This window comes from Sciurus vulgaris (assembly GCF_902686455.1).
Source record: "Sciurus vulgaris genome assembly, chromosome: 11".
Classification (NCBI taxonomy): Eukaryota; Metazoa; Chordata; class Mammalia; order Rodentia; family Sciuridae; genus Sciurus; species Sciurus vulgaris.
The window spans coordinates 21,555,786-21,568,962 of NC_136472.1; the positions used below are offsets into that span (position 1 = coordinate 21,555,786).

The 13,177-nt window shown below is 35.3% G+C and overlaps 1 protein-coding gene across 1 annotated transcript; it reads left to right on the top strand.

The window, feature by feature from the left end:
• Positions 1-712: 712 nt before the first annotated feature.
• On the top strand, positions 713-9,848 carry LOC306638458 (olfactory receptor 10AG1-like; the record flags this gene model as incomplete). The annotated part of the gene is made up of 2 exons (XM_079101725.1): positions 713-1,066; positions 9,285-9,848. The coding sequence occupies 2 exons, from the start codon at positions 713-715 to the stop codon at positions 9,846-9,848; spliced, it is 918 nt and encodes a 305-aa protein (XP_078957851.1).
• Between the last annotated feature and the right edge of the window lie 3,329 nt (positions 9,849-13,177).

Consider the following 13,177-nt stretch of genomic DNA (forward strand, 5'->3'; position numbering starts at 1 on the left):
ATATGTTTGACACACTGCATAGTAAGTGTTAATGCAGAAAGCAAATGAATACAAAATGGGTTAATATTTCATATTATCAGAAGTGAAGGGAGATGTTGATTCGGATGAAGATGCATCTCTTTAGTTCCTCATTAAAATAATTGATTTAGGAAAATTGATTCTCCTAAGTACAAAGGGAAGAGTTAAACTCTTCATGAATTAGATTTAATGGAGAGTTTCAAGAGAAAACCTGAATTGAAAGAAGATAGAATATTACTACTGATAAAGAGAAAAAACTGTATACCCAAACAAAACTATAGAAAAGGTCAGTAACAGAATTCTTCTCTTAAGGATGCAATAATAAGATACTATCTCTCCATCCATCTCTACATGATACATACATCTCTACATAATGATGCACACTTCTCAGACTTCTCAGTACCCTTGGGGGCTTTGCAATAAAAGTCTAATCAAATACATAGATTTGTATGTATTTGAATTGATTCTTGAATTGATTTTAACTGCACCAGTCATTCTGAAGTTGCAAATCTCATCTCAAGGGAAAAAAGCAAGGTAGTGGTTGAAATATGTTAAGTACTATTTCTCTTTCCGTATCTAAGTCAGGTAACATAAATATCAATGTATTTCAAAACCTGAATGAATTAATCACACTGAACTTACTGTGCCTACAGATGGAGAGCAATTAGAACAGAAAAATCAAATACAAACTATGATGATGGAATTCATTCTCTTGGGTTTTTCTGATATTCCCCGTCTCCAGTGGATTCTTTTTGGAATATTCCTACTCCTATATCTGACTATTCTGATTTGCAACAGCACTATTATACTAATAACACAAACTGACCCTGCTCTTCAAACCCCCATGTATTTCTTCCTTAGCAATTTTTCCTTTGTGGAAATCTGTTATGCAACTGTCACTGTCCCAAGAATGCTCATGGACTTTTGTACAAAAAAAGGAAATATTTCTTTGTATGCCTGCTCTACACAAATGTGTTTTGTCCTCTTGCTTGGGAGTACAGAGTGCCTCCTCCTGACAGCAATGGCCTATGACCGCTATGTGGCCGTTGTAACCCGCTGCACTACCCTCTAGTCATGAGACAACAAGGTCTGCATGCAGCTGGTGGCTGCCTCCTGGGTTACTGCAATTCAAGCTGCAATTGGACTAACATATTTAATTTTCTCTTTGCCCTTGTGTGGGTCTAACAGAATTAATCACTTCTTCTGTGACATCCCTCCAGTCCTTCAGCTTGCTTGTGTGACACATCCATGAATAACATAGCAGTCTACGTTTCTTCCATGGTGTTCTTTATGATTCCATTTCTCTTGATCTCTGTCTCCTATGGCAAAATCATCTCCACATTCTGAAGTTGTCATCAGCCAGAGGGAGGGCTAAAGCCTTCTCCACCTGCTCTTCTCACCTGATAGTTGTGGTCTTGTTCTATGGAACAGCTAGTATTACTTACTTACGACCTATGTCAAATCAGTCTGAGGGAACGGGAAAACTGCTGTCTCTTTTCTACAACCATTTTGATCCCAACTTTGAATCCCATTGTATACACTCTGAGGAACAAAGATATCACCATGGCACTGAGAAAACTACTAAACAAGTTATTAACATAAGGCAAGGCTTGAAATTCATGATTTTCTACCACTTTCTTACACAACTACAAAAATGTTCTGTTCTTATGCTCTTAAATAATGATAATGAATATTATGAGAAATTCTATATTATGGTAAAGGTCTTTGATTATAGAGTTTAGGTAAGGTCTTCTGTGTAATCAGAGCATAAATAATTCAATTGCAAGTACTAATTTGAAGACCAATATTCCTTATTTCTTCCTATGGTTAAGTATGAGTTAGAGATTGCATGAGAAACACAATGGAAAGCAACTGTGTGTGTCATACAAGCAGGGATTATGAACACGTTCTAGGATTGATTTCTTATATTCACTTTCTTCCACATGAGTAGTTGCCATTTTCTAAACCCACTGTTGGATTTAGTCAATGAAAAAAAAAAAAAAAAAAAGGGCAGAATAGCTAAGATGGTGGAAGCAGGGAATCACATTTTTTAAAAATGTATTTATTTTTACATTATCCCATTTCCATCTGTCTCTGTCCACATTCTTTAAAACTACAACTTTTTAGCATGTTTACTCCTTCACTGTCCAGATCTTATTGTGCCTTAGTAACCTCAGTCCCTCCCATTGTAGTTCTGGTCTTGCTTGATAATATCTCTTTCCTAAGAGTTTTCTCCATAAATACAGCTGTATATGTATAGTGGGGTGGTTCTTGGTGCTGCAAAAGACATCTACATCTGGCATGTGCAAATATTATTTTATTTGAAAAAAGTGATTTATAGATATAAGTAAGTAAGGCTATTAAAATGAGATCACCAAGGTTTAGAATGGGCACCAAATCCAGTCATCAGTGTCCTGATGTGAGAAGGAAGGCAGAAAATATTTAGAGAAATTTCATGGAGGAACAGAGAAAACCGTCATGTGAAGGAAGAGGGAGAGATTGGAGTGATTCAGTCAACAACCAATGCAGAGAAGATCCATCAAAATCTGAAAGAAGAGGCCCTCTCTATCCCAGCCTTCAGGGTAAGTGAGGCCAGCCCTGTAACACTATGACTTTTGACCCCGACTTTAACAACTGTTAGAGACATATTTGAGTTTTCAACACCCAGCGTGGGATAATTTGTTGATGAAAAATCTAGGAAATTAGTACGATATGTGAATAGCCCCATGCCTTAAAGTTATTTTAATTGAATCCTGTGGAGATAATTTTCTGCACAGCAGATCTGTCATCTTTCACCCACAGATTCAATTTTGCTTCCATTTTGAGCAATAATTTGACATTTTTTCTTTTTATTAAAAACTAAAATGCTTATATTTTCATGAAAAATGAAACAACATAATCGTCATGTTGAAAAAACGAATATGTCCAGAATTTATTACAATTATGAAATTGATTCAGAACTTAAAAAATACTTTCAGATTTCTTATTTAATAGTGAAAAAATCACAATTGGTAGTGATGAGAAAGCACTGAAGCATTGTGAGTTACAGCATGCTGACCCAGAAAGGGTAGGTCTACACCTACTACTCAGACCACTCATGACAATGCTTTAGATTGACTCCATTGAAGAAATGTCCACTGCCACTAAAAGGAAGAATATATATATATATCTTCTTATATATATATATATAAGAATATATATATTTATATTATTTATAATATATATTTAAAATATATATATATTATATTATATATTATTCTTATATACATATATATTATCCCACCAAATAAATATCAAGCAAAATTTTCTATGTCGGTGTCAATATTCAACCAGAAAGGAAAACACTTTCCGCTGTTTTCTGAGATTTGACTATTTGACATTGCAAAGAGTTCAATCATAAGGGTTTATTTAAAGGAAAGAAGGAAGGTTCAGTGAAATAAAGAAACAATGCAGGCTAGCATCTGAGGTCTGAGAGAGTGTCAGCACAGGATATCCCCAGGATTCCTTTGTCCCATATATCAGACTGGACTCTTGCATTAAGTCAGATGGACTGCACAGGGCACCTGAACTTCTGCAATTGTGAGAAAGAGGATTGAGGTGGACACTATCCTCTCTCGGTCGGTTAACTATCCAGGTGGTCATAACAATAAAGACAGTGACTGAGGTCATAGGTTATTTTAGAATTTTACACAGAACATCTCAAATACCATCCACTATTAAGTGATTAAAAATCAGTCATGTAGGCATAAACAGAGATAAGGATAGAGCTTTTCCAGTACAGAGTGAGATCGAAACTATATATTAGCTATGGTAATGGCCACTTTCAATACTGTTTATGCTACTGGAAATAATTTTTCTAATGTTGCATTGCACACAACCAACAAATTTATCAATATAAACACATTTGTGTTTTCTCATTTTCTGCAGTTTATAAATCTGGTGCAGAGTAGATGGGTTCGGGACTGCTTTGGATCTCAAAGGCTAAAATGAACATTGTAGCTGAGACAAGTTTCTTTCCTGGAGGGTGTAGGGAAAACTATTTGGTTTCCAGTTCAGTTAGTCTTTTTAGCAGAATCCAGTTCCTTGTGGATTTAGGCTGAGGTACATTTTCTGGCTGGATTTCAACCTGGGGGCCAGTCTTGGCTATTAGAAGCCAACTACATTTCAATGTCTACTAGTGTCTCTCATTTCTCTTACCGTGAATCTCAGATCCTCCTGTCTGACCACTTGGTACTTATATATATTATGTGATTTGAGCAGATCCATAGAAATAGTCTCCATTAATAATCTTAACTGACATTAAACCTAAATTATACATGCAAAATTATTTTACATTAATGTTTGCTTGTGCAAAGAGGAGATGTAGGTATAAGAGGAAGTGTAGTTATCTGTCAATCTTAGAATCATATTTAATACTGCTATAACACAAAAGAATAAAACCAAAAAATGATAAAACATAGTTAAGCAAAAATAAAATAATTTAAAAATTAAATTATTCGATATTTGTCAGAGAGATTCTCTGAAAAACATATTTAAGTAAACTGCCAAGTTTTATTGAGAAAATATGGTTGTAACTAGTGAAAAACAGAAAATATGGCCTCAGAAGCTAAGAATACTTGTTTAAAATATGAGATTATTTTGTTTGTTTATATATATATGTATACACAATACATAATATATACCATATATACACACCTACATATACTTGCTAAAACACAAATAACAAAAATAAAATGTGCACTATTCAGAAAATACATAATTCCACATATTAAAATATATAAAACAAGAAACAAACCTGACATAAATACTATCTGAAATAGAATGGAAATTATCAAATAATGAAAATTCATTTTAGTGAATTTCAGAGGAAAACTATCCAATAAATAATTAAATAATTTTGAGGAAAATTAGAAGGAAGGAAATAAAGTCATACCAATAGCATGTGCATATGATGAGAATATCAATAAAGTATGGTAAACATTCTCAAATGAATCACAATTTTAATAAGTAGAATAATTTATGTGGTCTGTGAGAAAGAGAGAAACAGAGAGACAGAGAGAGACTTCTTAAGTGGACATTATGATGTACTATAATGTTGCAGAAATTCAAATCACATGATATAATTTTACAGCCAATAAAGGAACAAATGACATAGTATTTGGGAGCTCAACCCTGGAAATACCTAACACCTGGGGAAAACACTTGAATATGGAAAAATATTAGCGTCTGAAGGATGCATCAAAAAGGTGATTATTAAATTATCTTGTTAAAAATTTCCTATCCTAAAGTGACTGTAAATGTATAGTAAATAGAGAACTGGATTCATACTTATATAATTACTCATAAAGCAATTCTAGTAGTTTGTAGATTTAAGTATTAAATGTAACACAACAAAAAATTTTCAAATAAAATGTTATGGTTTGGTCAGAAGGTGCTCCCCCCAAAAGTAGCTGATAAGGTAGGAATATTTAGAGGTGAAATGATTGGATTATGAGAGCTGTAATCTAACCAGTCCAGAGTAATGTGAATGGACTGACTGGTGGTAACTGTAGGCAGCTGGGGGCGTGGCCCTGGAAGGGTTCATCTTCCCTTGGCCCCTCTTCTCCCTCTTTCCTGCTTCCTGACTGACCAGGAGGTTGAAGGTTACCCTCCTGGCAGGCCCTTCCCCTTGATGTGCTGCCTCACCTTGGACCCAGATCTATGGAGTCAGCTCTTAGAGGGACTGAGTTTCTGAAACCATGACCCCAAATAACTTCCTTCTCTAAATTGTTTATGTCAGTGTGTTGTTGGTCACAGTGAATGAAAATGTGGTTTAAACATAATTGTATATTTTATTCAAAACTTAGTTTGAGAAGATTATTTTTTAAGTGTGAGCCTTACCATAGGTTATAATTTGGTAACACCTTATTAACAGAAAAAAAACAAAAATCTTAGATAGGTATATATCACTAATACATGTAAAATAACTTCTAAAGAGATATACTGACATGTAAAGAATAAGAATTCAAATACAGTTGTAAATTATTTTAAAAGCATGTGAAAATATACCCATTGCAATATTTTCTTTTGCATGAGTGAACTAATGCAATTGCACATTATTATATAAGGTGCCAAGAGAGATATGGGAATACACAGTAAGTTGCTCATTCTGTTTACCTAAAATTCATTGTGGAGAATATTAATTACTTTTAAATGGTATCGACTTCAAGATATTGGCTTTTCTGAATAGTTTACAATACACTTCTGATAGATAAAAAGACAACCAGGAGTTGGTGGGAACGTGAAGCTAAGGAAATAATTTTATAAACTGGGGCCCATTGTGCTGATCCCCACATGCTTCTTTTCAAAGGCAATTTACCTGCAGTCCTGCCTGGCTTCAATCAATAGGTCATGTTATATTCCTTAGCAAGCAACCTGTTGTCTGCAGGAGAAATGCAAGCCCCAAATGTAGATACGAAGAACACAAGTTACTCTGAAGAGAGGTTTTAAGTGACCCTCGCACACACCCGATGCCAGAATTCAGGGAGAGGAGAATAATTTCCCCATAAAATCTGTAAGAACAGGTTCCAGTTAGAATTGGTCAGCACGGGCCCAAGTGAAATATAGTTGTAATGAAGATTTGAAACTCTGATATCATCTTGCTGTCAGTTAAAACTTAAGAGGTAGACCTGGGCAGAACTCTCTGGAAACTTCCCTGGGACTTTCCAGTAAAATGAGAGTACATAGGAAGACAGTAGAATGAATCAGGCATGACTTTCCTATGTTTGCATATAAACACCTGACAAATGAAACTCTGCATCATGTACAATCGTGAGAATGGGATCCTAATTAGAATAAGTTATACTCCATGCATGTTTAATATGTCAAAATACACTCTATTGTCATATTTATCAAAAAGAACAATAAAAAGAAAAAAAGAAAAGACTTTCATGAAAATAAACAAACAAAACTAGAGGGCAGGAGAATTGCTCCAACTTTCTACTCTCTGAGGGACCCACTTTCTCCCTTAAGAATGTCCCCTTTCCCTCTTCCTATCTCTTCAATAATCTCATGCCTGTTACTCTGAAAACTCAAAATTATTAAATTGTATTTCTTCCTGGTTTGACCTATATATTTATGTGAATCCCAGTGGGGGGAAGAATCCACCATGTATCCTACAGAAATTGGTAAATTTATTCTAAAACTTTTATAAAAATGCAAGGGATAAAAGAGGGAAAAATCAATTTTATTAAGAAATAACACTGTGATGTGAAGAAAATAGTAACCATTGTGAAATAGTAAATATAGACCCATGGATAATCCAGAAAGTGATAAATACATATGTTGCAATTTGAATTTTAATAAAGATTTTGGGATGACCCATGGGCAATGAAAAACATTTTCAATGAATATTTCAGGAGTAATCAATTATCTGTGCAAGGAAAAATAAGCCTCAAAGTTCTTCTCATATCTTATACATATATCAATACAAAATAGATCACAGATGTAAAAGTGAAATGTGCAGGATAAAATGATCTAGAAGAAATCAGAATTGAAAATCTTTGTAATACTATGGTGAAATACAATTCTTAAAGACAGCTCAAATGCAGAACTAGTAGATATATACATATGAAGCCACCTTCAAATCTATTTTTTTTCAAGAGATAGCATTAATAAAATGTTGCTCAGACATATTTCCACTGAAGTATTTGCATCTTAGTGGATCAAGAACACTTGCCATCCAAAAAGCAGACACCCAGTAATAGATGAACAAAAGGATTGAAAGGACACTTTGCTTTAATTTCCACAAAAGTTAATTTACTCTCAAAGAATTCCATCTCTGGAGAGGGCTTTGACCCTTCAAGCATAGCTTGATGGGGCTCAATGATGTAGGGGTGTAATGGATTTCAGAAGATGTGGAATGTATACTATTTGTCTGGGAAATTGGAAAACAGGAATCGGGAAAATGCAGGGGGAATGGTCCTGCAGCGCCGAGTGCATCACAGGAATGGTCCTAATTTGAGCAGTTTTATTTTTGTCTTGTGTCTGATTCCCTTGAATGGCCAGAGTAAATCTCACCTAGTAGCAAACAAAGCAGAATTTAGGAAAATAAAGAAATGGTGCTGTATTTGTTTACAAGACAATTACATGATGATGGAGAACCTCACACAGGTAAGAAATAAAAAAAAAAAAAGTGTGTGTAATTGGTCATGTTTATTGATTAACTCAAAGGATGCTTAAATTTATTTATTTTCTTGCATGGTGTTGGGTACCAAACCCAGAGCATCACCCATTACTGAGATACACCCCCTGCCTGAATTGATACTTTTAGTTCACGGTCCTATGGTTGTTTTTAGGAAAAATAAATGAACAGCATACTGGAATTAAGCTTCTCCTATTTAGCATAAGCAATGGACAGATAATAATAACAGAGTAATAATAATGCCTCTGTTTATTTTCTCAATAATAATGAATTAGTAAAAAAAAAACTTTATATTTTGAAGATTAAAAAAGATGACATTCATTTTGAGTAATAATTAAAGAAAAATTTCAAGGGAAATACTTTGGATTAAACATGGTATTAGAATGCCAATAAAGAAATAATAAACTCAGGAAAATAAAACCCTGTAACATTATTTTCCTTTTAAGGATGAAATGATGAGTATCTATTTCTGAAAAATATGCATTTGCTTTTATTTCTTGAACCCATTTTAAATTCATATCACTTGATCTCTGAAATTTCAAATTTTAACTAGTAGAAACAATAATAGGTAATGGTAAAAATGATTTATGAGGTTATAAAAGTGTATTTATGGAGCTAACTCCAAGTAACATAAGAGGTTGATGTGGTTAAAAATAGGAATAAATTAACAATGTTAAATTTACCATGTCTGCAGGTGAAGAGCCAGTTAGAAGAGAAACATCAAATGTCAGTGTATTGCTGGAATTCATTCTCTTGGATTTTCTGATATTCCCCATTTACAGTGGATGCTGTTTGGAATATTCTTATTCATATATTTGTCTATTCTGATGTGCAATAGCATTATCATAGTAGTAACAAAAACTGACCCTGCTCTTCAAACTCCTATGTATTTTTTTCTTAGCAACTTTTCAGTGTTGGAAATCTGTATGTAACAGCCACTATGCCAAGAATGCTCATGGACCTTTGCACAGAGGGGAAATATTTCCTTGTATGCCTGTGCTACACAAATGTGTTTTGTTCCTCTGCTCGGAGGCACAGAGTGCCTCCTCCTGACAGCAATGGCCTATGACCGCTATGTGCCATTTATAATCCTCTGCACTACCCTGTAGTCATGAGTCACAAGGTCTGCATGCAGCTGGTGGCTGCCTCCTGGGTCAGTGGGATCCCAGTAGAAATTGGGCAAACCTACGAGATTTTCTCTTTGCCCTTTTGTGGGTCTAACAGAATTAATCACTTCTTCTGTGACATCCCTCCAGTCCTCAAGCTTGCTTGTGGTGACACTTTTGTGAATGAGATGGCAGTCTATGTAGTTGCAGTGGTGTTTGTCATGGTTCCATTTATCTTGATCTCTGTCTCCTATGGCAAAATCATCTCCAACATTCTGAAGTTGTCATCAGCCAGAGGGAGGGCTAAAGCCTTTTCCACCTGCTCTTCTCACCTGATAGTTGTGGTCTTGTTCTATGGAACAGCTAGCATCACTTACTTACGACCTACATCAAATCAGTCTGAGGGAACAGGAAAACTGCTGTCTCTTTTCTACACCATTTTGATTCCAGCTTTGAATCCCATCATATACACTCTGAGGAACAAGGATATCACCACGGCACTGAGGAAACTACTAAGTTATGAACATAAAGCAAAGATCTGAAAATTCAGCAAGAATTTGCTCGTAGTTTTCTCATTTAATTCCAGAAGGAAAATATTTCAAGTATATTACAAGTGTTTAACTACTTAACAATTTATATTATTATTAGCAAACCACCACCTTATTCTTCTACCTAATTTCTTCTACTCTCTCATTCTAGCAAGTATTTGCTACACTTCTCTGATCTTATGGTTGGGTTTAGCCAAAGAAAAATCCCTGAAGAAGGCATGATGGTGGTAAAAAAAGCATTTCATATCTTAATTTTTTTCTTTTTCATTTTTCCATCTCCATTTCTTCTTGTATTCCTAGTCATTTTAAGCCTGTAAATCCTGTTCACTTCTCTATTATTCCAGATCTCACTGATTTCTGCTAGCTTCATTCTCACCTATGATAACTTTAGGTCTTGCTGGGTAATACAAAATATATTTCTATCTGGACCATGAAAATGTGATTCTGCTTGGAATAAACGGGTCTTTTCAGATGTAGTTAAGTAAGGATTTTGAAATAAGATTTATGACGGACACCAATTGAAGGAAGTGTTCTTACAAGACACAAAGTACTGAAGTTTAGAAAACAGACACAGAGAACATTGTATGAGGGTGGAGGAAGAGACTGGAGTGATTCAGGCACAAACCAAGGAAGACAAGAACTACCCAAAGCTGCAAGAACCAAGGAATGACCCTCTCTTAAGGCCTTTGGAGGAGGTGAGACCCCACAAAACCCAGTTTGGACAGTGACCTTGAGAACATAAGAGATTGATATCACATTGTTTTCAGCCACCAATTTGTGTAGATGTGTTCATTTGGGTCTAGGAATGAACTATCCCATGTAAATTATGCTCTGATTCAAATCTTTATTTAAATGGTCCAGAATGAGTTTTGTATCCAGCTGTCTCAGCTAATGTATCCCACCTTTTCTTCTATATGTCTACCTATTTTGGCTCACAAATTGACATTGTTTTTCTTTTATGTAAAATAAAACTGATTATCCTTTTATTTAGTGAGCTGAATCAATGAAATATCATCTCACAGGATTAATATTTTTCCCACAATTAGGCCACACATTAGTTCCAAAGTGTTTATGAAAGTGTATGTATCTGGAGCATTGATAGAGTAATTGGTTATCAAAGGGAAGTGACTTAGAGTACGGAGTAGATGTATACCCTAACAGTGTTCAGCCCCTCTAGATAGTCCTCTAGAGCAGATCCACTGAGGAAACCCACTTCCCTAAGAAGGAGGAAAGAATGTAAATCTCAGCATGTCGTTATAATTAAGAAAATACATACCTGTAAAAATTGCCAAATCAGTGATCAAATACATTTTTCTATTGATTTGTGTCAATATTAGACCTAAAGAAAAACATGGTTGCTTTGTTTTCTGTTCTTCAATTATTTGGAGACTCACCAGACTAAGCAGAGTACATTCATAAAGGCTTTAGTTCAATGACAAGAAATATGGTTCAGTGATATAAAGGAAAATTCAGTCAATTATCTGGGGTCTGAGAGACACTCGGCATCAGGAAATTTCCGCCTTTCCCCATTTCCCCACAAAGCAGGCTGTACTCTTGCTTGGCCTCAAATGTCCTATGCTGGGAATCTGGATTTGAGGCTGAGAGAGTATGGGAAGTAGAGATGGGGTCTCATCTCTCCTGGTTATGTCATATCACATGGCAGCCAGGCTGTCAGTCAAACACATTAGGACTTTTGACAACCACCGATAAAGAAGTGAGTGACATTTCCAGAGTAGTTTTGAACCTTCCACAGAACATCCTAAAGCACACTGTCCTATCTTAATGAAAGGATTCTCAACTAGGCATACATAGAGACAAGGACACCTTCCCCAGATCAAATGCGAATCCACTCTGTCACCACAAAGGTAAAGGCTAATTTCAATGTTTTGTAAGTTACTGCCAGATTTTCTCGTGGTGTGTTAGTGACCAAAAACTCAACATTTGAAGGAAATAGGAATTTATCATCTCAGAACATCTGTAGGTGATATCTGATGCAGGGTGGCTGGTTTCTGTGCTTGGGTCTCCATGGCTGAATTCAAGGTATGGAGGCTGTGAGGCAGAATATTTGGTTCTAGCTCAGCTAGGTTATTTGCAGCATGGAGTTCCTTGTGGTGGTAAATTCCAGGTGCATTTTTCTGGAAGAATGCCAGCTGGGGACCAAGGATAGCTCCTGGAAACCAACCACACAGAGTCCTCCTACTGTCTTTCAATTATTGCTCACTGAATCCTGGATTGCTGACTCTGACCGCCAAACCTGAATTTTAAAAGGTTTATGTGATTCAGTCAGGTTTACAATGCTAATAGCCCTAATTAAAAGCAACTGAAGTTTGTCCTTAATGATAAATGTGAAAAGATTTTTGAGGGGACTACTGGAGATTGAACTCAGGGTCACTCGACCACTGAGCAACATCCCCAGCCCTATTGTGTATTTTCTTTAGAGATAGGGTCTCACTGAGTTGCTTAGCAACTCACTCAAGCCAGTGTGAAATGATTTTACAGCAACGCATAGATTATTCTTTGAATAAGTAGGAGGTGGTGCATGCATAGGAGGAAACATAAAGTTTGGGGCCATCTTAAAATTGTATTTAATAAAGTTATAAAGTAATAAAAAACAAAATATATGATATACAATGTATGATAGCAACAATGTGTTTATTTTTATTTGGATGTCACAAGTAATAAAAAGTAATATATAACTTCCCAAGAAAATTTTAATCAAAATTCCACATCTGTATGTATACAAACATCAATACATAAGTATTTACATGATTCTAATGAGAAAACACAATCTCAATCATCACCATTCCAAGTTTTTCATTACTAAATATTTAAAGTATATTAATTATGTTGAATTCATGAAAATAGTATTCTCTCAAAAAACAAATATAAGAGAAAGTTCAGTTTAACAGTCCTTTAACTATTTTCAACAGTTTATGAATTATCTGTAGGAAGCTCTGACTTAGTTGTATATAGTTTGATATATGTGTCTACCATTAAAACAGATCATGTTTTGTATCAAAATTTATGTTAAACAGAGCCAAGTTACTTGACCTTTGGTCAGTCGAAGTGTTCCTCAATACGCTTTGAGAAGCTTGCATCCATTTTCATAATGTTCATTCTCAACCTTCATTCCAGGAAGAAACACAGAACCTTCAGTAATGCATATACATTAGGAAAAAACTTGATATCAGGCAAATGGAGGGCTTCATAAATGGTGGGTGGAAGCTCTATCTTTCCTTCTGTGTTTCCATTGCATTCTCTGTAAGGCATATGTAGGTCACTTAATCACTGAATATCTTTGCCTGCAGGCCTTTCATGAATAC